This window comes from Engystomops pustulosus, chromosome 6 (genome assembly GCF_040894005.1).
Source record: "Engystomops pustulosus chromosome 6, aEngPut4.maternal, whole genome shotgun sequence".
Lineage (NCBI taxonomy): Eukaryota > Metazoa > Chordata > Amphibia > Anura > Leptodactylidae > Engystomops > Engystomops pustulosus.
Window position 1 is genome coordinate 167,280,834 of NC_092416.1, and position 23,053 is coordinate 167,303,886.

Below are 23,053 nucleotides of genomic sequence, written 5' to 3' on the forward strand. Positions count from 1 at the left end.
AAAGCAGAGCTGTAATTGGTTGCCATGGCTAAGCACATTCTTACTCTTCGGCAACTTGATAATTCTCCCCCATAGACATTTCGACATTGTTAATATTCTGCCTGTATGGACTTCATTTCATATTCTTCCAGCTGGCATGGCCTCATAATGCAGTTTGGCTATCAACGAGTTGGGTGATGCCGTTTCTCTTTTCTTTGGAAATCTTCATGGCTGCTCCTTTATTCCCAGTAACCTTTTTCTTGGGAATCGGACTTGTAGTCTCACATCCATAGCTTTAGAGAATAGTGAGCGTGAAAGTCTATAGTTCTAAACAACATTATCCATTTGAAAGCCGGCGTATCCACCTCAAATTTTGGTTTAGTAACCGACTCCACTTATCCGGCTCACTTAAAGATCACATATGATGATTGTAATAGACCTGCACCCTCTTATAAAGCAGGATAAACAGTGGAGCAGGGATCTCTTCCCCATTTTTGTCCTGAGGATGGGATATACTGCCCTGTAGTAGGGTAGCACCCATAGTCCAAGAGCTAGGAGTTGTGCTAGCTATTGTTATTCTAATTTGTGCTATGTACCGCCAGTGTAAGTACCTCATAGTGAGGATTATCTGTGATTTTAACTGCTGTGTTCCTTTATGCACTAAGTGGAACTGTTCTTAGTGAATAAAGAAATGGCACACTTACAAAGAAAAAAGACTTGTAAAAAAATAAATATGTAAAATATCTGTACATAAAGTTCCATCAAAACTGGAAATCCCTTGGCCGGGTTCCCTTCAGAAATCTCTTTGCGGGTACATGTAATGCAGTGAGAACAGTCCAAGTTACATACATTTTTATTGTCACTAAACCAATAGATTACTACAAGCAAGAATTCTGCGGTGCTCGCCCGCACCTTCACAGTGTACAAGCACGAAAAGCAGCAAAACACATGGGGACACCTGGAATGGTACATCACCCCCGAGAACCTACCTGTGCCCATAGTGAGACCCTCCGCTGCCCTGTACATGTAGGAACACACATTTCTCATATGCAATTAAATAGCCCAAACTCACAACCAACAGCGAATGATGGGTGCATAGGGGCGATAACATCAGCTCTGGATCTTCGATCTAGGGAGGGTTTGGGAAGCCGAAGTATAAATTTTAATGGTCCACACTTATCACCTAGGCGTGTCAACATTTTAACTATTGGAGGTGTCAAAATTGCTTAAACCATAATTAACACAAGAAAAATCAATGTTCACTGCTCAATTTATTTATTTTTTGAGGTGGGGGGGCTAAAAGACTGCTATGTAGTAATCACATTGCTATGTTTCTTTTTAAAAGATTTTAGATTATTTTGGATTTGAAAAGGTCAAAATTTCACTTCAGCAGCCAACATGTATTCCAATATATAGCATCCCAATACACTGCATGCTGCAGAATGCCATTCATTACTAGATACATCCGTGTGTTCTTCAGCCCCACCTTCTCTGCTCTCCTCAGAGCCCATTGGCTACATTACAATGGATCTGATCTGACGTTCTATAGGAGAGTAGCTGGAAAGAAATCCTTCTATGGAATTCTGCAGCTTCCTATGTAATGGATTACATATATATAACCTGTATATAATGTGTTAGAATTGAGAGTTTAGGCTTTTTTCTTAAAAGTAAAAATTTCCAATAGTCAATGTTCCCCATAGTACAGGCACAGTATGAGATAGAAGACGTGTAGGAATGTCTTCTGTATTTGCACCGGAGAAGCACCTTATTAAAGGGGTTTAAAATGTATCCCCACAGGATAAGGGATAACTTGCTTAATAGAAAGGTCCAAATACAGGAACCCAAACAGATCTTAAAAACTGGGGTCCTATTCCCACTATGTGAATAGTGCATGTTGACCCTGTGGCTCCATTCTATGTCTATGGGACTTCAGAGTGCGGCACGCAGCTGTCTCCAGCTGTCCTAAAGAGAATGAATATGATGGTAGACCTCTACCTCACAATCTGAGCAGATGGAGAACCCCTTTAAGGAAAGATTTATTCAATTATTATTAGACATAATTATTTAAAGAGACATCCTTTTGCCCTGACAATTCGCTGATCACCGGAATAATACAATCAGCTGTAATTACCACTGACTGATCATTTCCAAATCACTGGGCGCCTGTATAACTCCGGGACACCGCTGGTCCTCTGGAGTAAGGGGGTCTTCCCCTTACTAGAACTCCGTATGTCTCAATACAGCATATAACAGGACTGATATCATGCAGACAGCTCCACAGATCAGTCCTCTTCACCTCAGCAGCGGGTACAATGATTTGCAGTTAGTGCCGGATAAAAGGCTCGGTATCAATAAAGCGATTCTAAGACAAAGAGAAGTTACAAAGAGTTTTACAATGTTAGTAGGAAGCAGCGGGTTACCAGCGTCGTGGATGTGAGGGCGGCTGGCGGGCAGACATGGAGATGGCCGTTACATGGATGTAGTGTTTTACTGCAGCAGTACTGGCAACGTATGCATGCTACAAACAGGAGGAATCGTGGGAAGGGACAGGTTAATTGATCCGGTAGCAGGTCTTCAGAGATCAATCAAAGGAGATTAGCTGGGCCTCGCTCCCTCCCTGCACCTGGTGGCCGTGTGTCCCCTGCTGCTGCGGAGGCTGCTGCTGCCCTGCACCCACTGGCATCTGCAAAAGAAAAAGCATGTTAAAAATACTCTACTACCCAGAACAGCGAATATATGTGGCTTTCAGGTACAGGACCCTGACCAATCTAAAATATTGACAACTCATCCGCATTGTCCCTTGTCATCCTTATGTTCTTGTTACCTTTTAAACTCGCCATCACTTACATACTTGATATGAGGCCCTTTACTGTAACATATTGGTTATCCCATCTCCTCCCCCACTATTTATTTTATTGCCCCTCAGAACATTAACCTAATGTTTCCAAAACCTCTGGTCACACATGCTCAGTTACTCCGTCCCATCGCTCTGTACACAGCCAAAAGTGTGATCTCTGATATTGTGCAGACCAGCCAAAGGATAATGGATCACAATCTGATTGGTGGGTGGTCTGACTTCTGAGACCCCCACCAATCATAAGAATGGATCATGACAACCCAGTAAAGAATGGAGAACGAGAAACCCACTTTTGGGGTTCCTTCTTATTATTGGTGAGTATCCTAGCAGTGAGATCCCACTGATCAGATTGTTATCTCCTATTCTCTGGGCAAGGAATAACCTGCAGACCTGGGATTACCCCTTTAAGTATTAGCATTAGAAAGAGCTTCTTCTCACCAGCACCGGACTCATAAGTGGGATGTTCTAAAATTAGAACAAAAGGGGACACTGGAGCAACAGCAATATACGTACATTGGGATATTTATGAACCAATGACATCAGGAAAACTGATTGTACTGATCTAAAAGGTTAATTGTAGGACAAGCCCCAATGCGAATTGATAATCTGCCACTTACTGGTTGATACATAGGCTGTTGTCCAGGGAGGAAAGGCTGCTGGGAGGGCATGTTGCTCATTGCTGGGTCTTGTCCAGGGAGATTAGTCATGAGGTTCTATGAAGACAGAACAATGGATATAATTACAGATTTCAGTCTTTGCATAAAAAGACAAATGGTTACTACATTTTGCATCGTTTGGACTGACCTGCATATTGTAAGGCTGATAACCCATGGGCACAGGCTGCGCACCCATGTAAGTCATCCCACTGGCTGGAGGATTCTGGGAAACGGAAGGGAGGCTCTGGGAGGCCGCGTTCTTTAAAACAGAGCAACATAAAAGATCTCTTAATATTGTAGTATATAACCACAACACGTGACACTCCGCTCCAGTACACAATGATAATTCTTAGTAGAATACGGTCTATGTCGAGAAACATAACAAAATCAGATTTTCCTCCATATCACATCAGGTGTATGTGCTCCTCCATGGCACTACTTACTTGGTAAGGCTGTGTAGGGGTGGGCTGGTAAGACGTATATGCTGGGTTGGTAGTTGGCACAGGTTGGCCTTGTTGAGCAGCTGGAGCAGATCCTGGCGGATACATGTATGCATTTACCATGTTGGGATCTGTAAGAAGATAATGCAGACATTATACATGACCGGTCACCATATGATTACACAGACACCTCTGTATACTAATTGTACTCACCGCCACCAGGCACTGGCATACTAGGGTATGGAGCAGAGGTTGGCTGCCCAGGCTGGTTCATGTATACCCCATGCATAGGGGAGCCCTCCACTGACCCAGAAGGACTAAATGTGCCAGGATAGGCATTAGGGCCCGAGGGAGGATACATAACACCGCCAGAGGATGGTAGTGACTGCAACTAAAGGAAAAGAAAGTAAGAGTTAAAACCTAATGTCAATGACATCTTATGGTGACAACTCATTGCCTGTAGAAAGGGGAACGAACCTGTGCATAGGGGAGCTGAAACGCTGGCATCTGGGCCCTCATCTGGATGGTCTGCTTCTGCTGCTCCAGCCTCATCTGTCTCTCCTTCTCTTGTTCTTGCAGGCGCTGGATGGCAAGTTGCCTCTGCATCTCTAAATATTCCTACAAGACAAGGCATTTCATGGTTATCGTTCACTTTCATAATAAACGTCAATGGTTTTGCTTCTAAACCTGGGAATAACAGAAGCTGGTAAGACGTATATGCTGGGTTGGTAGTTGCCACAGGTTGGCCTTGTTGAGCAGCTGGAGCAGATCCTGCCGGATACATGTATGCACAGAAATACTACATCCACCAAGGATTCAGATCACTGGATGATGTAGTAATCCTCCCTTATATGTCACTAAGGGTCTACTGCAGAGGACATCTAATAACTTAGGGCAATACTTCTGTGTGCCTTGAAGGGGTTTCAACAGGATAGGGGATAAGTTATGTGATAGTTAGCAATCTATACACTGACAACCCCAACAATCACAAAATTAGGGTCTGTAGGTGCAATTGTGTACTATATGTACTATACCCTGGACATCCCAGTGGTCAGATACTTGCCACTTATCTTGTGGTTTATTCTCTTTAGTGGGGAAAATGTCCTTCAAAAGGGGACATCTCTTTGCTGAACATATAATCTATCCACTGGATAGAGGTTACATGTCTGATCTATAGGGGGGATCAGCAGGTGATCATGAAAACAGTGTCTAGTGTCCTATTGAAACTGCATACAAGCATTCTCATTGGTGGGACTGCCAAAGTGAGTACATGCCTGATGGTGGAAGAGTGTAGGCATGTTTGACCCTTCTCCAAACAAGCAGGTGAACACACAATGTACCCTGCTGTCATGTTCCAGTAATCTGGAGCCCATCAGTTAGACACTTAATGAGCTTGTAAGTCACAGCCTCGAGGAATTCTGCAGTCCCGGTTATGGGAATGCAGATCGATAAGGAATAATGCATCGTGCCAGGACTCTCAGAACCAGTCTGGCCTACGAGTTTATAAGATACTAGTAGTATATATTAGTATCCCTGCAGATACTAATAGGTCATTTTCCTGTTCACCCAGCATAGATAGTTCAGACAAATCGGTGCAGAATATTAGGATTAGCTGACAAAATGCTATAGTGTCCACACACCTGTTTCTTTTGCCTCATAATCTCCAGCTTCTGTGCCAGTTGTATCTGCCGCTGTCTCTCCGCTTCCTCGGCTGCCCGTCTCAGCTTTTCTCTGTGCTCCTCCCTCAGTGCATTCAGTGCTCCGCGAGCGTCTCTGATCTGGGCCAGCTTGTCCTGCAGACCTTCATAGTACACTGCACAGAAAAGATTCATGACATTTTTAATGGTCTTTGTGTCATCCCAGAACCTCACTGCACACACAAGTCGCTTTCTTTGATACATACGTCGCCTCTCATCCAGCTGGTTGAGCAGCTCCAGGAGCTGAGGGTGCATGTTGTTGATGGACTGGAAGAGTGACAGCACTGCAGAATCATTGGTGATGCTCCTGCCGCGCATGTGGTTGCTCTTCATGCGGTTCACAAATGTGGTGACTGCGTTCTGCAGAGCCTTCAAGAACTGCTCATGATTCTCCTCCGACTCCCCATTCTGGTACTGCTGCTGGAAGGAAGAAGAAGTTCAGTCCAGAACTCATTTACAGGTCTATTATAACCCCTATGACATGCAGCAGGAGAAACAGGGTTTTTACCTCCATCACGTTCACCATGCTCACAGGCGGCACCTCCGCCACCTGCACTACTGGATCGCTCATTGGTACCGGTGCGGAAGGAGTTGGACTTTTCCGGACTTCCTCCTGTTTCTTCTCCCAGTAATTCCGGTTCAGATACCGGGCCAGCTGCACAGGAGAGGAAAAAGATAAGCAATGGCCCAAATGAACAAAACATTACGGCATCTATACAGACCAAACACATTTACCTCTGGGTCTACTTCTTCAGCAAAAGGAGCAGAAGAATTCTAGAAACGAGAAAGGAAATATTTCACAATTCTGATTGGGTTGACAAATCTCATTTTATTTAGTTTTTCCAAACTTCTAGTAGCTCACCACAGCAGAAGAGTACAGGGTGCTGGCTGGAGGAGCAGAGGAGGTGACCGGGGTGGGCTCAGTTTTTGGATACATGCCATAGGTGTTCTTCTGCCTCTGAAAAGAAAAATAGATTTTACAGAAATTAAAGGGGTCCATCCACATCAAGGCTTCCCTTATCCACAGGTTAGGGGATATTTTGCTAAATTCAGTGGGGGTCCCAATAGTGGATCATGAGAACGGAGGTCTCCTATACGCCATATAAAAGGAGCGGCAGGTTGGAAATTTACACTTCTGCTCCATTCAGTGGATTAGAACAGTAAGTGAATGTGTATACTGCAGCTGTAATTTGGGGGTACAACAGACACTCGTTTTCGTGATCCATAAGAGTGCCAACACAGGGACCCCAAACCAGATAGTTATCCCCTTTCCTTGATGTGGCTGGACAACCCCCTTAAGGTATGAATAAATTCCAGAGGAAGTGTAAAAGGGATGTCACCAGACACAGCCCATGATTCTGCTCACCATCCTTTCCTTCTCTTCAGCCTCAGATTGGGACAAGGCTATCGCTAGCTGCAGCTCCTCTTCCTCCTGCAGCGCTGCTTCATCTCTTTTTGGAGGCATCTAAGACAGAATACACAAGTCAGTACAAAAAACAAGCAGAGCATAGAGGAGCCATACATCTACACTACAACCTTTATAAACCTAACCTACATAGATACAGGTGTACAGAATTCCTATATTATATTCAAAAGGATCAGCTACACTTCCGAGGCATCATGACCGCCCCTCTAAGAAACTGCCAAGGAAGCAGCCAGTGACTTTTGCAACATAGAAATACATGAACTGTTGAATCTGTGCCTCACCTGTGACTGCTGGGATAGGGGGCTGGTCAGGTACTCAGGGGGCAGTTCACCACTGGTGGCGGCTTTGCCTTCACCCTTCCTACAAAGGTAAATAAGATTGTAAGGAATACAGTGAAAGACAAATTAATAAAAGAGGTCATCCCACAAATCATTGTCACAGCCATGTCCGGAATGGCTGGATTAAACAGAACCTGTCAGGGCAATTTGGGGCACTAAACCACGCACATGATTGGGTCGGTGGTTTAGTGCCCTGAATCGACCTCTATGAAATTTCTACGTGGGCGCAATGAAAAAAAAAACTTTTATATTCAACTTCCCTCCCGAGCTCCATGTGCTGGAACTCACTGCAAGTGAAACTGGAGTAGTACACCCCGGCTTCAGTGCACATGCGCCGTGGGTACATCGCTTACACAATGAAGCCAGGACTAATCCCAGCTTTACAAGAAGAGCTGAACGCAGGACAAAGCTGCTAGGCATCTAGGCAAGTAAAAATATTTGTCTTTGTTTTTTTTTTACACGGGGGCCACGTAGAGACCTGTTACAGGCTGATTTGGGACCCAAAATCAGTGCGACATGTCCTATTTAAATAGATATGCAGTGCTTCTAGAATAAAACAAATACTTTTATCAATGTGCCCAGCCACCTTCCCCTCTTGTAGCCCACAATACAGTCTATTTATTCCTCCCCTACGAAGGGTGTCTTCTCAAACACACTGCCATGCTGACGAGCAGGGAAGGAAATTATTTCTATTGGATGCGTGTGGTGGATGGGGGGTCACTATGCAGAGACCGGAGCATGTATGTTCAGCTCATTAGGTGGATGTACACACTGCTATACGCTTTCAAGACCAAATAGTGAAGGCTGATAACCACCAAGTCCAATTCTTACTTGTTCAGCAGCTCGTAGCAGGGCTCACATACTCGCACTTCCTTCTCAATGCCAAACTTGGGGATGGTTGAATATTTTGAAGAGCACTTTCCACAGAAGATTTGTCCGCAGGCTCTGCAGTGATGCTGGGAAGTAAAGGGTACACGTGTAAGTATGGACACTACTAGGGTCAATCTAGTGTAAAAACATAAAAAATAGAAGATACCGGGATGTGGTGGAGAAATAATAAAGTGTAGTACTGGGAGTCACTCACCTTACGTGTAACCACACCAAACTGAACGCGGCAGCGGTGACACTCCTCCGCATCCACCCAGTCAGGAGCCTAGGAAATAAGCAAAGGCAACACTTTAACTATTAGATAGCCAAAGCACCAAGTTTCAAGGACATGACAATTTTATAGCATTATATGGAACTTGTTTTTTTTGGGGGGGGAGGAGGGGGGGGGGGTACCCAGCTGTTATAACACTGGTTGCTACAAGAACCTCTAATGCATCCACAACCATGGCTCCACCGTCGTCTATGGGGCCCGAGGAGCACAGGTTTGATATGCTTCGTTCAACCAATGGACTCCGGCACCTCCTTTCTCACAATTGCTTGGAGTCCCAATGGTCAAACCTCATGTTATTACGCATATCAATTCTCCTGTTTATAGTGGAAAATATCTGTAGGAGACCCCTTTAACCTTACATACCCGCTCTGCCGCAAACATGGCATCGCTTTCTTTGAACTCTGGGAAATTGTGCCCTGAAATGAAAATAAATGAAAAAGACTTGAATACAAAACTTTAAAACATTGTCAAACACTCCAAGCAATGATTACAAAGGATTTTCAATTAAGACACTTTGGATTTATTATGATGGTGCTGGGACACAAGTTTTTGTTTTCCTGCCTTTAAACATCTAAGGCCTCTTGCACACTAGCGTTGCGTTTCACGTCAGGGTGCAATGCGTGAAAAACTGACGTTTTGGCTGCGTTTTTGTTCCATTTTTCCTTGGAGTAATTTGCGTTTTTGAGTTTTTCACGCGCGTGTTGTTAGCGTTGTTTTTGCGTTTTCGGCGCATTTTTGACGCGCGTTTCAATGGGAGACTCGAGCAGTTTTCAAAGGGACCATGATTTGGGATTAAAATGTGTTATTTAATTGAAAAATAATGTCTTCTGATAATTTGCAAACATCTGCGATCTATTCTTCACTGTTCCGCGCGTATATTATCTCCCGACAATTTAGCAGATGTGAAGAACAGTGAAGAATAGAATAAAACCAGTGAACACAGTGACCACAGGATCATTTAAGATAAAAACACAGTGCAGAACACAGTGCAGAATAGATTACAGATGTTCGGCACATCTGCTTACTTGTCGGGAGATACGCGCGGAGCGGTGCGAACAAAATAGCATGTGAAGAACAATATATATGTGTGAAGAAGACATTGCAGATGTATGGAAACATCTGCAATGTGTTCTTTACACACATATATATTGTTCTTCACATGCTATTTTGTTCGCACCGCTCCGCGCGTATCTCCCGACAAGTAAGCAGATGTGCCGAACATCTGTAATCTATTCTGCACTGTGTTCTGCACTGTGTTTTTATCTTAAATGATCCTGTGGTCACTGTGTTCACTGGTTTTATTCTATTCTTCACTGTTCTTCATTGTGTTTTTTTAATTAAATGATCGTTCGCGAGCAGGGGAAATACTGTTATACTGGTCACCTAGCAACCCTTACGTTTAAAACGCATTGCACTCGCATTGCACTTGCAATGTTTGCGAGTGCAATGCGTTTTTGATACGTCCCCATAGACTTGAATGGGGCGTGAAAAATGCGCGTGAATCGCAAAAATAGAGCATGCTGCGATTTTGACGCGCGTGCAAACGAACGCAAGCACGCGCGTTGAAAACCACGCAAATGGAGAAAGACCCATTGAATACAATGGGACAGAGTGCAATGCGAGTTCTGCGCGTCAAATGCACGCGCAGAACTCGCGCGTGAAAAACGCCAGTGTAGAAGGGGCCTAAGGGGGAAAAAAAAGTTAGGTCCCAGCAAAAACATTCAATCAAATAAGTTGTTAATTAAGCATAACAGTCCTACTATTGACTATGGGGAAAATGTACAAATCAATATTAACCAGTTTTAAGAAAATTTTTGGAATATTTTATAGTTTTGTCATCTTAACAGTTTTCAAAAGTAACTAGAAAAGTGGATGTAGCCTCCAAAACAAATGACAATAACTTGCTAAAAATTAGCTAAAATTATGGTTCAAATCTATCCAATAAAGGTCCCAAGAAGATGCAAAATAGCCAAGTGGGTGGCAACTTCTTTTGCCTGGGGACAAGTCAATGTGCGCTGTATGACAATAAAAGGTCACCACCCCTTTGGCTAAGATGATATAAATCACAGTTTTGTGAACAGGTGATTGGATTTAAAAAGAAATTAAATCCTAAATTGATGCAGAGCACATCACCACTCACAAGGTATACATCATCCACTATACTGTAATGTTGTATATATTAGAATATATGGATAAAACCTTACCTTCCACTTTCATAATTTGGTAGGTGTCCTGTACAACTTTATACTTGGGTTCGTTGCGGAAAGCGTGGGCCCAGGCCTGGATCAGATACAGAATCTTATTCCGAACATTTGGTTCCACCTGAAGCTGAGAAAAATTCTCTGTTAGTGAACCAGAAGATGTGACCGGGTTATAACACACAGCCAGGCCGCTCTATAGGAGGTGTAACTCTATACAGCACAACAGGCAGGAATGAGTCAGGAGCTCAATGACACGGCTCACCTGACCGAGCAGGAAGTGGTGGCACAGGGTCACGTGAGAGTGAGGTTATTTCCATAGATGACTGATCTGATAAGGAAGCTCCGCTACAGTATAAGTACAATGCAGGAGAACCGGCTGAGCATAGACATATACTTGTGTGTATACTACCGCTCTCCCACTGACACCCTCTTACTTACTTTCTCCAAATAAAGGGAATCCTAATAACAGTTTTTTTTTCTGATAAACCAGAATTTTACGGCCAATCAGAATTATTCACTCATACAACTTTGCTTGAAGGGGTTTCTGCACAAACTTAAGTTAGGCCCTGTCCATGGCATAGGGCCTAACTTGCTGATCAGTGGGGGTCTCAGTGCTGAGCCCACCACAGATTTCAAAAACGAGGGGTCTGTTGAACACCTGGCTGCTCCGTTAAACTAATGGAGCAGACGGCAGCGCATGACTGTTCTGCTCCATTAATCTCTATGGAGCTGACGGAAATCGGTGAGCGCGGTGCTCAGCAATTTCCATCAGCTCCATAGAGATTAATGGAGCAGAACAGTCATGCGCGGCCGTCTCCTCCATTACTCTGATGGAGCGGCAAGGGGTGGTGGGACCCCTCATTTTCGCGATCTGTGGGGGTCTCAGCACTGAGACACCCACTAATCAGCAAGTTAGGCCGTATGTCATGGATATGGCCTAACTATAGTTTGTGGGAAAACCCCTTTAATGCAGGGGGATCTTTACAGGTAAAAAGGAACTAGAGACAGAAAAGGACCTTTCACCATTTCCTTAAAACTCTTTACACCCTTTAATAGATGTAGCTCCACGGATTCTACTGGGGATGTTAAAAACCTTAAGTAGTCCCTAAAATTTCTAAGCGATCATTGCAATTGTTGCTATATTGTCAGGTGGGTGGTTCCAGGCAGTCGGCTTCAGCTAAGCACCACCCATCTGACAGTATAGAGCCTAATTGCCACATTGACTAATGAAACTAATGGCACCGATTACTCTGGAACAGAGATAAGCAGACTTGATGTCCGTGTTCATCTTATTGTAACACACAGCTCTGATTACATGTTATACTAGACCAGGAACAGATTTCTGTTCGTTTCAAGTAAACATAGAAGCTTCCTATAGAATGACAGCAAGCAGTGATCTAGAAAACCAAGAGGAACTGATAAGGAATGTATATTGGAAAATTGTATAACTTTTCATTACACAATATAAATTAGTTGCTGAAAGTGGACGACCCCTTTAATGGGTTAAAGTAGTTCATTTCTCTTTACAGACTATCCTCTCAGTGCTGCATTGGAAACCCAATATTCTTAACTTTGTAGCTCATCAAATGAAATGTAGCTTAACCAACCAATGCCTGAGGCCAGTGATTGGTAGCTTTATTTTTTTAATCGATATCTCAGCCCTAGGTCAAAAATGTTCCTTCCTGACACATGCAACAATCAGATGTATAATAGCCGTGTCCCTCTCCTTCTTATATCAAGCACCACACGTATAGACAACAGTACACGTCTAGTACCACCTTCTGCAGTTCTTTCAGTTCTTCCATCGTTGTCTTATTTGCAACTTCATCATGAACAGTGGAGCCGCAGTTCTTCACCACAGACTCCAATACCTACAGGAGACAAGATAATATGCAACATAAACATGGACTCCGCACTATGGCAGATGATAAACTGATATAAAAATATTACTGGAAATGGAATATAAAGACGTAGAAATCTGAAAATCTGACAGTTCAGACCGAAATCACACAATTAAATCTCCTCCCCTACAATCATAACATCTAATGACAATAAATCAGGCTGAAGGTCAGTCAGTGAATGAGGCTATTCCAGGGTCACTTCTTGCACAGAACCAGAATATCTGGTTAGAATGGGGTCAGTTCACACCTCAGTTAATTCATTGGTCTTATGCATCAAGCTATTGCAAGCCAAAACCATGTGTGGAGACTACACAGAGATAAAGTGTAATAGAAAGATTTGCTCCTGTTCTATTTGATCGCTCCAATAACCGATGTAAAAAATAAATGATTAAATTACAGACATGTGAAGTGGACATTATGTAGCAAATTCCGCTCATTATAGAAAACTCAACACAGGGATTGTAAACCCCTCCTAAACACATGCCCTACCGTTATAAGGCCCCTTTCACACCAACGCATATTGCGGGCATGTGCTAGCCGTACGAATGGCAGACGCAACTTGTGTCCTTTACCGCGCCGTCATCAGAAAAAAGAGCATGCTCTATATTTTGCCCTATGTATGGCCTGGCAGGATGTCTCGCTATGGAGAGGGGAGGGGTGAGGAGCGCTCACTCCTCCACTTGCCAGATGAACATATACTACACCCAGGTCCTGACCCACACCGTAGAAATCTCCACCAGTTCAGATCTGCTCTAAATTCCCCCACAGAGCCTTGAGAAAGAATCTGAGGATATTAAGTGGCATTTCTGGATGTAAAGTGAGGTGTATCACAACAACTAATAATTTCACCGCAATGTAGTGTGAAAACAATATCCGTCGCAACCACCGAAAAGTTGCTTCAAACCATTTCCCCCAACAAGTGTTTACATGTAGTGTTACTGACATGGTCCACCGATCCCCACTACTCACCTCCAGGGCAAAGAGAGCAACGTGTGGGTTCTTGTCATTAACTTTCTTCTTGATGGCCGCCACGGCATACTTGGCTCTGAAAGTAAAAAGAACCATAAAATGTCACATTGCATGTAAAAATGCATCAAATACTTATGTTCCATTACACCTTTCTTATGAAGGCTTTATTCACACAACCCCACAAGCTACAGAATCATTGCAAGTAGTATCTGCTATGACTTGTGATGGGTAAAACTTTTACTTCCAAAAACTGATGCACTCAGTGATTGCTGATAAAATCGCTGCACAATACAAGCGTCAGGACTTCAAAAGGCGAAAAACATTACTAAGGGTTGCGCTGCTCACTTTTGTCGGACTGTGCTCCTTTTTCGGGGATTACATGGCTTGCACAGGTATTTAACAAGTGTCTGCGTTGGGATTTTGTTGCACGTGATCCTTTTTTGGCGCAGCTGCACTGGCTTTCAAGCGACACAATTTAGGAGGGCGTGCCGTTGGACAATCCAACTGATTCAGACTAAGTGCGGGATTTAACTTTCAAATTGTCGCAAGACCAAGCACTTAGATGCACCACTAAAAATATGGTGAACTCTGTCGGACCTGAGCGGGGAAGCGACACATGCAAGAAATCGGGGCACGATCTTAGTGAATCGCGGCACAGTGCATGATCGTCAGTCAATACACTTTTGGTGAACTCTAGCGGACAGGTAAGTAAACGTGCCCCTGTGTACTCACCACACGTTGACTGGGTACCACAAACCTCTATTGTGGCAATGATCTGGATCGGCCACAATTACAGTTGTGTGCATGGGGCCTTACTAAGGCTTTACTAGTCCTGGTCTTTACAAATAATTGTGTTAATAAGATGAAATACAATCTCACTATCGCTCAAAACTTACTGAGTGTCTCCTTGGCGGATCATGTCACATATCTGCAGGATGGATTCCCAGTCTGTCTCCAGGAGCAGCTGGCTGGTGGCTTTATCTGGAAAAATAACAGATATAAGCAGACAAATAGAGAAAGGCCTGACTACATCAGAGGACCAGGTTTAATTAGACAAAATTCTCCACACAACAGCCAGAACACTTGAGTGTGCACAAGGCCTAATTCGGCATCTTAATAGCCAATGCAATCATGAAATAACTGTATACGGAACAAACTCCACAGTATACACCTAAGTGTCTGACCTATCAGATCCCATTTTTTTAACTAATTTTATTATAGCTTACAACTGATATACATTGCTCAGTGCCCTTTACATCAGGAAAGATACAGTAATATAGTATGGCAGAGTTATGTAAGCATTGGCTAGTAAGACCGTTTATCAGTAACTTTCTTCCTAAGGCCCCATGTTCCAACTATGTAGTGGGGCCCCAATCGCATGTTGCACTGCGGTCCTGTGTATAGAAATATAACACACGGACATCTTGTCTGGCCAAACCGCTACACTAAACCTTTATTACCTGTTGCAGCACCGATGCATCTGTTCGGTCAAGAGATTGGGACGTCTGTGCATTATAGTTCTACATACAGTAATATGTGTACAGCCCGTGGGACTGAGTCAACATACAAGCTTGTTTCCATGGACTGCACATGTGTGAAGACAGCCTGAGGATGCATTCACACGTTCAGTTTTTCAGATACAGTTTTTGAAGCCAAAAGCAGGTGTGGATCAGAACGGGTGAGAAAATATCGTTGAAAGAAGCTGCTCTCTTTTTTTTTTTAATTCCACTCCTGGTATGGACATAAAAAACTGCATCACAACAGAAAAGAGTGTGGGCGGTTATTACAATGAGCACAGACCGAAATATTTATAGGGGCTTGAAAATCATTGACATACAGAGCAGGGAAAGGGATCCTTCCCACTGGTCTCCATAACGAATAACATAACACGTGGGGGTCATCACTAAGGTCAGTAATTGGATGCGGTGGGCACAGGGATACTTGGTGGCATCTCTAAAAAATAGTGGGATGGGACCTTAATCAACCAGGTGCTCCATACAGGAGGGTGCACTGGACCTGGTTCCAGTGATTAGTGGATCGCACTCTCATCCATCAGAATTTTATAAAACGCGTTACAACCCCTTTAACGGCATTGGCCAATATATAACATAATAGCAGCAGGAAAACTTCCCTTACCCATCCCCCGTAGTGCCACCCACACCATCATATACATTACTGATTACCGCAGCCGGTCTGCTGATATCAGTCCATAGGTCATCACATGACTGTATGGATAGGTCATGGCTTCTGATGGAGAGATATGGAGGACATGGAGAGGAGCAGATGGTGGCAGAGATAAGTAGTATTAATATTATCACCAATTTTATTATTTCAAAGAATGCTAAGACATTTCTCTGATGTCTGGAAATGCCCTTTAAATTTTTACTTTTAGGTCTATGACCCGTCTATAAAGTACATAGAGAGGTGAAAGGTCACATCACGTGACGGCAGAGGTGCAGGTCAGGGAGTCCCAGGGCTCAGTGGGATGACTGGACTGTGCTGACACAATGGCGGCCTCCACCCTGAGAGCCAAGTCCTCACACCGGACCCCGAGCTCCTCTCCTCCCCCCTCCTCCGCTCTTTACTTACCCAAAAGCCTCTCAAACGTGCCGCCGCCTTTACCCATCGTGACACCGGAGAGAACGGGAGCCTAACACCGAGCAGGACGACACTCTTCCGCTTCCGGAAACAATAGGGCGGGGTCTGCAGCGATGGCCGGAAGTGACGTCAGGGGAGGTTGCCCAGCGATTCCTTGGTTACTGCAGGAGGCGGGCGGCTGTTCCAGCTGATGGATCATGTGTTTGGTTCTCGGGCCCTCCGGCGTCGGGAAGACTTTACTTATGAAGAGACTGCAGAATATCCTTTAGGGGTTAATAGTTTATTGGTACTAATGTACAGTAACAGCCGAGAGAGAGGACTACTACTCACAGTGTCCACTGAGGGGAAGTGTAGTAGTTACATTCAGTGTGTGTGAAGTTCTGCAGCAGCTCAGGTGCTAGAATAAGTATATATGAGGTTGTGCAGCAGCTGAGGTGCAAAGTATAAGCATATATGAGGTTCTGCAGCAGCTGAGGTGCAAAGTATAAGCATATATGAGGTTCTGCAGCAGCTGAGGTGCAAAGTATAAGCATATATGAGGTTCTGCAGCAGCTGAGGTGCAAAGTATAGGCATATATGAGGTTGTGCAGAAGCAGAGGTGAAAAAGTATAAGGATATAAGAGGTTCTGCAGCAGCAGAGGTGCAAAGTATAAGGGTATGAGGTTCTGCAGCAGCTGAGGGATGCATTGTAAGGATGTATGAGGTTCTGCAGCATCTGTGGTGCATATTCCAAGGATATGTAAGGTTTTGCAGCAGCGGAGGTGTCAGTATAAAGATATTTAAAGGGTTCTTTAGCAGATGAGGTGGAAAGTATGAGAATAAATGAGGTTGTGCAGCAGCTGTGGTGCACATTATAAGAATATATGAGGTTGTGCAGCAGCTGTGGTGCACATTATAAGAATGTATGAGGTTGTGTGGCAGCTGAGGTGCAAAGTATAAGGATATTTGAGGTTCTGCAGCAGCAGATATGCACATTGTAAGAATATTTGAGGTACTGCTTTACCTGAAGGATGCATTGTAAGGTTGTATGAGGTTCTGCAGCATCTGTGGTGCATGTTATAAAGATACGCAAGGTTCTGCAGCAGCTGAGGTGTCAGTATAAGAATGTATGAGGTTGTGCAGCAGCTGAGGTTGCATTATATGTGGTTCTGCCACAGCTGAGGTGTCATTCTAAGTATATGAGGTTCTGCAGCAGCTGAGGTGTCAATATAAGAATGTATGAGGTTGTGCAGCAGCTGAGGTTGCATTATATGTGGTTCTGCCACAGCTGAGGTGTCATTCTAAGTATATGAGGTTCTGCAGCAGCTGAAGTAGAAAGTATAAGAATATATGAGGTTCTGCAACCGCCGAGTTGCATATTATGAGGATAGGTGAGGTTCTGCAGCAGCTGAGGTTGCATTATAAGAATATATGATGTTCTGCAGTGTCTGAGGTACACACTGTAACTTAAAGGGGTGGTCCATGGGATGGAATACCTGGCTGTCTCACTCATGGTCCGGTGTGAACAACCGCTTTAAGTGTAAAGTGTTACGTTTTCTTATAACGCCCCGTTATGGTAGTTTGAGGGCAGGTTAATGCGATCTTGAGGTGCGGGCCCTATTCATATATCACAAACTCTTTCACTATTCCGTAACCTTGTTCTGTACAGCTGTGCACTAGAGACTCCCCCGATCTAGGAGATGCGCCTCCCACCCAGCCCACCGTAAGTGGAGCCCCCAGCCATCATACATCGGCTATCCATAAGTCATAAATATCAATTGTAAAAAAAAACTTTAAGAATTCTGCATTTCCTACTGTTTTTGTATTGAACAGAGAGAATATACACAATTGCTTATATATTGTTTTTTTTATAAATTATGGAATAATGAAAAAATCTACTGAAGGTCGGCACAAACCTGACGGATCTGACCATACAAAGAACTTGTGTGACCGTGCGAGAGGTGGGGGGCTCCATGGTGCCCATCTGGCCCAGTTACTACAAGGACTGTAAAACTGTGCTGGTAAGGAGGGTCACTTTAAGAAAGGGGGTAGGTGGCACTAGTTCTGAATCACTTCCTTAAAGGGACACTCCAGTCACAGCAGATTCATTGAATTATACTTTGTGCAGGGACTGAAGGGAGGAGCAGGACCCTAGGTTCTAAGAATACAATGACTATGAGTCCTGCTCCTCCCTTCAGGCCCTGCACCAGGTATTATTCAATGAATCAGCTGTGACTGGAGCGTTAATTATTGTGGTTGGTACTTCTTTGATATATTACCTGCTGCAGAATATCACATGTGACTGTATCAATGCAGAGTTTGAGGCAACTGTTGGGATACTACTGGGTATTAAATGAATATATTTCTTTATTCTAGTTTATTGTGGATGCTGCGAACCCAAATCAGGTCTCTGCATCTTGTATGCAGCTCCTGTCCGTGCTGTCTTCTCCGGCTCTCTCCACAGTGTCCGTCCTCGTTGTGTTCAACAAAACGTAAGCAATGTTCATGGCATTTTAGCTTCTAGAATTCTATCAACAGATGACATCCACTACACATATATTCACACATGTACAAATACATAAATGAGGGGCCTCCATGGCACTTGCTCCGGAGATGAGTGCACTCTGTAGCCTATAACCCTTATGAGAGCAAAGAAATTTACTTTAATTCAGACAACATTTTAAAGAAATATCTCCCCTCTGTGGAAATCGGAATAACCGTTTGTATGTCCCGTCATTGTTCAACAATATCAACACAGAATCTGAAATGGTGCCACTAGTAAGTACGGTTTCCCCTGCAGAAAACAAGCCCTCGTACATCTTTGTAATTAAAACACTACAAATGGTATCTGGGGGAAGCTGGGAGTGAAACAAATGTAACACAAAAGTTTTCCAATCCTTAAAGGGGTTTTCCCATGAAGACTATGTATGACCTATCCACAGGATCCCTGGGACCGCACCGATGTCAGACATAGAGGTCCTCTGACCCCCTTCCCATATCCATCCTGTATGGAGAGTATCCATTCAACTCTATGGTAGAGCCAAGCGTATAATCTCTGATATTGTCACTGTAAATGTGGAACCCACATTTATAATTTATTCATGACATAAGTCGTTTAGAGTATGTTATAAATAGTCTATGTAGGAAAACCCCTATGAAGCTGCAACAATGAGGGGCTCTAGTAACGCCCCCATAGTCCTTCAGACACATTAGTAGAATTCTAAAAGTTGATATTAGAAGGGAGGAGGCCATGGATAATACATATAAGAAGATTACCACAGTCCCGGTGCCTGGATCTATGAGTAATGTCCCTGGTTTATCAGAATGGATTTTTATGGTATATTTCTTTACCCAGTGTCCTTCATCTTTCCTAGATGATGGATTATCTAGAATTTTCTTTACTACATTCACATTAGTGGAGAAAATAGGGGATTTGGGGGTAAGGTATGGTCAGTTTTGCACATGCTTGCAAAAAATGATCATTTCTCTGAGTCTTTGATATTTAGCAAGAGTGGAAAAACTATTTAAAGGAAAACTTTTGCTCATTCTTGTACATTACATGCTGGAGACTAATACAGATGGTCTGTTCTCTTGTAGGGATCTGCCATGTTATATGTCTCTAGTGGAGATGAAATCACTGTTCCGATTGGATGACATTATAGCCTGCGCTAAGCAGCCAATCACTGTTGTGGAAACTAGCGCCCTGGAGGGCAGCGGGCTGCAGGAGGTGTTGCAGTGGTTGCAATCATCTGCCAGCCACTGAGCATAGTTGGCAAGATATTATTTACATATGATCCATCTTGCATTCAGTTGGTCGTCCTCCTGTTATATAAAAGGTATGAGGTTTAGGGGTCCAGTGGTACCCTTCAAGGACATAACAGAACCGGGAGATGCAGCCAAGATTGCAGTTCTGTACAGAAATCCAGTGGTTTTCTGCAGCTGGATCTCTGCTCTTCTGCCTATAGAATTTTTTATTTATTTTTATAATTGTTTCTTCATGTGTGTGACATTTATATTTATTTTGTAACTTTTTGTAAGCACTGTATTTTTGTGTATAAAATTTTTTAAAATCAATTAGTTCATTATTTGCTGCTCTACACCTATTCACAACCTCAAAAAGCAAAAATAGAACTAATTTGTGTTTAACCTTGAATGTTTGATGTTTGTAGATGATGACCAAGGCTGTTAAAGGTATGGGCTGTGCACCCCTGGCCTACGCTGAGAGTACAATCTAGGACAGTGATGGTGAACCTGTTAGACATTGAGTGCCCAAACTACAACCAAAACCCACTTTTTTGCAAAGTGTCAACACAGTAGTCTAAGCAGTAACTTATCCCTCCCTGCTCCAGCTGTCACAGCTTTCTATCGTTTTGGCATCATAGGGACACAAATACAGTAGAAAGAAGGAGAAATTTGGATTGTCTCCAGGGTCCCCTGAACGGGTAGAACTACGGGACTGGAGCAGGAGCTCCAATAATCATCCAGCTCAGTCTACACCTCCTGAAGTTACAGGCTGACAAGAATGAGTCTCCTTAACATAGTGCTAAATAACCCATATCCAGGGACTGCGGGAGGATACTTTGAGTCCTGTCTGGCAAATTCAGTGCCAGTGTGATGGCCTGGGTGTCTGCAGACAACTCTGGTACCCTTGCTTTAGGTACCACGAGGTATTGTCCCGTTCTGGTAGGATCTGCTGCACTCAGTGAATGGATCGGACTCTTATATCCATAAAATAATTTTAATAGAAAGGTAAAACACAAGGCGTTTTGGCTCTGGGCTGGAGCCTTCGTCAGGTCAAAAATTACATACAATTCTAAAGGTACATTGAACACTTTTTTCATATATACAAAAAAACTCTACGTCATTGATGACGTGAAACGGATGTGACGTATCAGGAGAATTAATAAAGATTATGTGAAAAAAGAAAAAACAAGCTTGAACAATATAATATGTGTAATTGTGAACGATCGGGACGTTAATACCGAGAAGCTGAATGATTAATGTGTCTCTAGAACGGAGTAGTGCGCAAGGAAAGCACGAAGGATTTTTATTTTATTTTTTCTATTCACTTTAGCCCTGGTGGACAAAAAGGGTTTTGTTTTTTTGTTTTTTTTTGGTTGCAAGCTGGGCGACTTTTGGTAGAATTTTAATCTGTATATCTGAGATCTGTTTTTAAAAATCATTTAATTTTTACTGTAATTTTATTTAGTGTATATCTCCAGTTCTGTTTCACCTAGAAACTTTTACATTAAAAGGACACCAGAATTGTGTTGCTAGGTGCAACAGTTCTGGAGACTGTTTAAAGGAAACCTACCACTTAGAATGGCAGGGGTAAGCTGTAAATACAGAGCACCAGCTCAGGGTGAGCTGGTGCCGGTGCTTACTTTCGTTAGTGTTATTAACCGCTGTATCGCGGTTTTAACACTTTTTAAAGTTTATAGCAGAAGAGGCTTCGGTGCTGCACGCGACTGTGCGCGCGCAACGTCTCCGGAATTTCCTATGTAGGCGCGCGCAGGACCGTGCGCACGCAGCGCCGAAGCAGCTTCTGCTATAAAGTTTAAAAAGTGTTAAAAACGCGTTACAGCGGTTAATAACACTGACGAAACTAAGCACCGGCACCAGCTCACCCTGAGCTGGTGCTCGGTATTTACAGCTTACCCCTGCCATTCTAAATGGTAGGTTTCCTTTAAATGATTTTTACATGGGATATGTTCATAAAGGACATGTTTAGCCATATGGCAGTCATGAAGGTATTCGTGAGGAAACACAAAAACCATAGAAAAATAAGGTCACCACATGTTTTGTTCCAGTGCACAGAAGCAACAACTAGAAGCCACCGATGAACAAATCCAAATGGGAATCTGTATTCAACACCCAATGAATGCTAATATATAATGATGTCCTTTATTCTACTGGAAATGAAGGAAACCGGAAAACACTGGAGTACGGACAAAAGAAAAGAAGACCAACGTGTTACAGAGTGTAGCCTTATTCATGGAGCATGTGTGCTGAGAAAATAAGCTCTACTCTGATAGGAGTCATGACCCTATAGAAGTCAGTGTCAGTCAGCGCACCTTGTTATTGACATATATATAGACGATCCCCTACTTAAGACCCACCCAACTTACAGGCGACCGCTAGTTACAGACGGGTCTGTCTTTAACTCGGGGTTGTCTATAAGTCGTCTGTATTGTCTGTGACCTCTGGTGAAGCTCTCTGGATGTTACTATAGTCCCAGACTGCAATGATCAGCTGTAAGGTGTCTGTAATGAAGCTTTATTGATCATCCTTGCTCCCATTACAGCAGAACATTTTGAAACTCCAATTGTCAGTGGGGCAAAAAAAAAGATTTTGTCTGGAAATACAATTATAAAATATACAGTTTTGACTTGCATACAAATTCAACTTAAGTACAAGTATCTTGTACCTAACCCGGGGACTGCCTGTAACACCAACCAACAACCCCAAGGGTTTACTGTATAAGAACAAGGATGGTTGTATGACCAGGGTGGTCATCCTGTCCTTTTTGCACCCTAAGTTGGCCAAGTCCATCTACCTGTTGAATAGAAGGAGTCACAGATGCCATTTTTCCCCGACAGACAACAGTATGGAATAAGTTTGTAGTCGGATGTTTGTACAGGGAATTTGGTACTTTGTGAGTGCAGCAACAAATTGCATTTTTATTAAGCTATTTATGTATACATTTAAATATAAGATACAGATGACAAATTTTAATGAGGTATTAGTTTATATTTTGGCCAAAATGGACAGTTACTTCAAAAATATATATATTTTTTAAGTAATTTTTGGCCAAAATACGTAAGCTCGCAACCCGCGTCAAGGGTCCTCATTG

The 23,053-nt window shown here is 43.2% G+C and overlaps 2 protein-coding genes across 4 annotated transcripts; one reads left to right on the forward strand and one right to left on the reverse strand.

Moving 5' to 3' along the window:
• Nucleotides 1-814: 814 nt before the first annotated feature.
• On the reverse strand, nucleotides 815-16,403 carry HGS (hepatocyte growth factor-regulated tyrosine kinase substrate). 2 transcript variants are annotated; one of them, XM_072112258.1, is made up of 21 exons: nucleotides 16,213-16,403; nucleotides 14,520-14,604; nucleotides 13,624-13,699; nucleotides 12,532-12,624; nucleotides 10,757-10,880; nucleotides 8,916-8,968; nucleotides 8,478-8,546; nucleotides 8,225-8,349; nucleotides 7,337-7,415; nucleotides 6,996-7,094; nucleotides 6,492-6,587; nucleotides 6,365-6,403; nucleotides 6,138-6,284; nucleotides 5,836-6,049; nucleotides 5,573-5,745; nucleotides 4,410-4,550; nucleotides 4,146-4,323; nucleotides 3,936-4,063; nucleotides 3,641-3,751; nucleotides 3,454-3,549; nucleotides 815-2,662 (listed from the first exon to the last, which is right to left on the reverse strand). In XM_072112258.1, exons 1-21 carry the CDS (start codon nucleotides 16,247-16,249, stop codon nucleotides 2,561-2,563), a joined length of 2,265 nt encoding a protein of 754 aa, XP_071968359.1. In that variant the 5' UTR covers nucleotides 16,250-16,403; the 3' UTR covers nucleotides 815-2,560. The 2 variants fall into 2 exon arrangements, with proteins under 2 accessions (XP_071968359.1, XP_071968360.1); XM_072112259.1 differs by having other exon boundaries at nucleotides 5,836-6,046; nucleotides 16,213-16,402.
• On the forward strand, nucleotides 16,314-20,274 carry ARL16 (ARF like GTPase 16). 2 transcript variants are annotated; one of them, XM_072112260.1, is made up of 5 exons: nucleotides 16,314-16,479; nucleotides 17,868-17,923; nucleotides 18,105-18,221; nucleotides 18,577-18,692; nucleotides 19,798-20,274. In XM_072112260.1, exons 1-5 carry the CDS (start codon nucleotides 16,419-16,421, stop codon nucleotides 19,961-19,963), a joined length of 516 nt encoding a protein of 171 aa, XP_071968361.1. In that variant the 5' UTR covers nucleotides 16,314-16,418; the 3' UTR covers nucleotides 19,964-20,274. The 2 variants fall into 2 exon arrangements, with proteins under 2 accessions (XP_071968361.1, XP_071968362.1); XM_072112261.1 differs by lacking the exon at nucleotides 16,314-16,479 and having other exon boundaries at nucleotides 17,883-17,923; nucleotides 18,082-18,221.
• Nucleotides 20,275-23,053: the final 2,779 nt, after the last annotated feature.

What these genes read in the sequence shown, in the direction of transcription:
- HGS (XM_072112258.1), bottom strand. Translation starts at nt 16,249, where the DNA reads ATGGGTAAAGGCGGCGGCACGTTTGAGAGGCTTTTGG. An exon ending in CCATGTTTGCGGCAGAGCGG is followed by an intron (nt 8,547 to 8,915) that starts GTATGTAAGGTT and finishes CTTATTTCCTAG; the next exon opens with GCTCCTGACTGGGTGGATGC. An exon ending in CCCCTACACAGCCTTACCAA is followed by an intron (nt 3,752 to 3,935) that starts GTAAGTAGTGCC and finishes TCTGTTTTAAAG; the next exon opens with AACGCGGCCTCCCAGAGCCT.
- ARL16 (XM_072112260.1), top strand. Translation starts at nt 16,419, where the DNA reads ATGTGTTTGGTTCTCGGGCCCTCCGGCGTCGGGAAGACTTTACTTATG. An exon ending in ACTTATGAAGAGACTGCAGA is followed by an intron (nt 16,480 to 17,867) that starts ATATCCTTTAGG and finishes CTTGTTCTGTAC; the next exon opens with AGCTGTGCACTAGAGACTCC. An exon ending in CGCCTCCCACCCAGCCCACC is followed by an intron (nt 17,924 to 18,104) that starts GTAAGTGGAGCC and finishes AATCTACTGAAG; the next exon opens with GTCGGCACAAACCTGACGGA.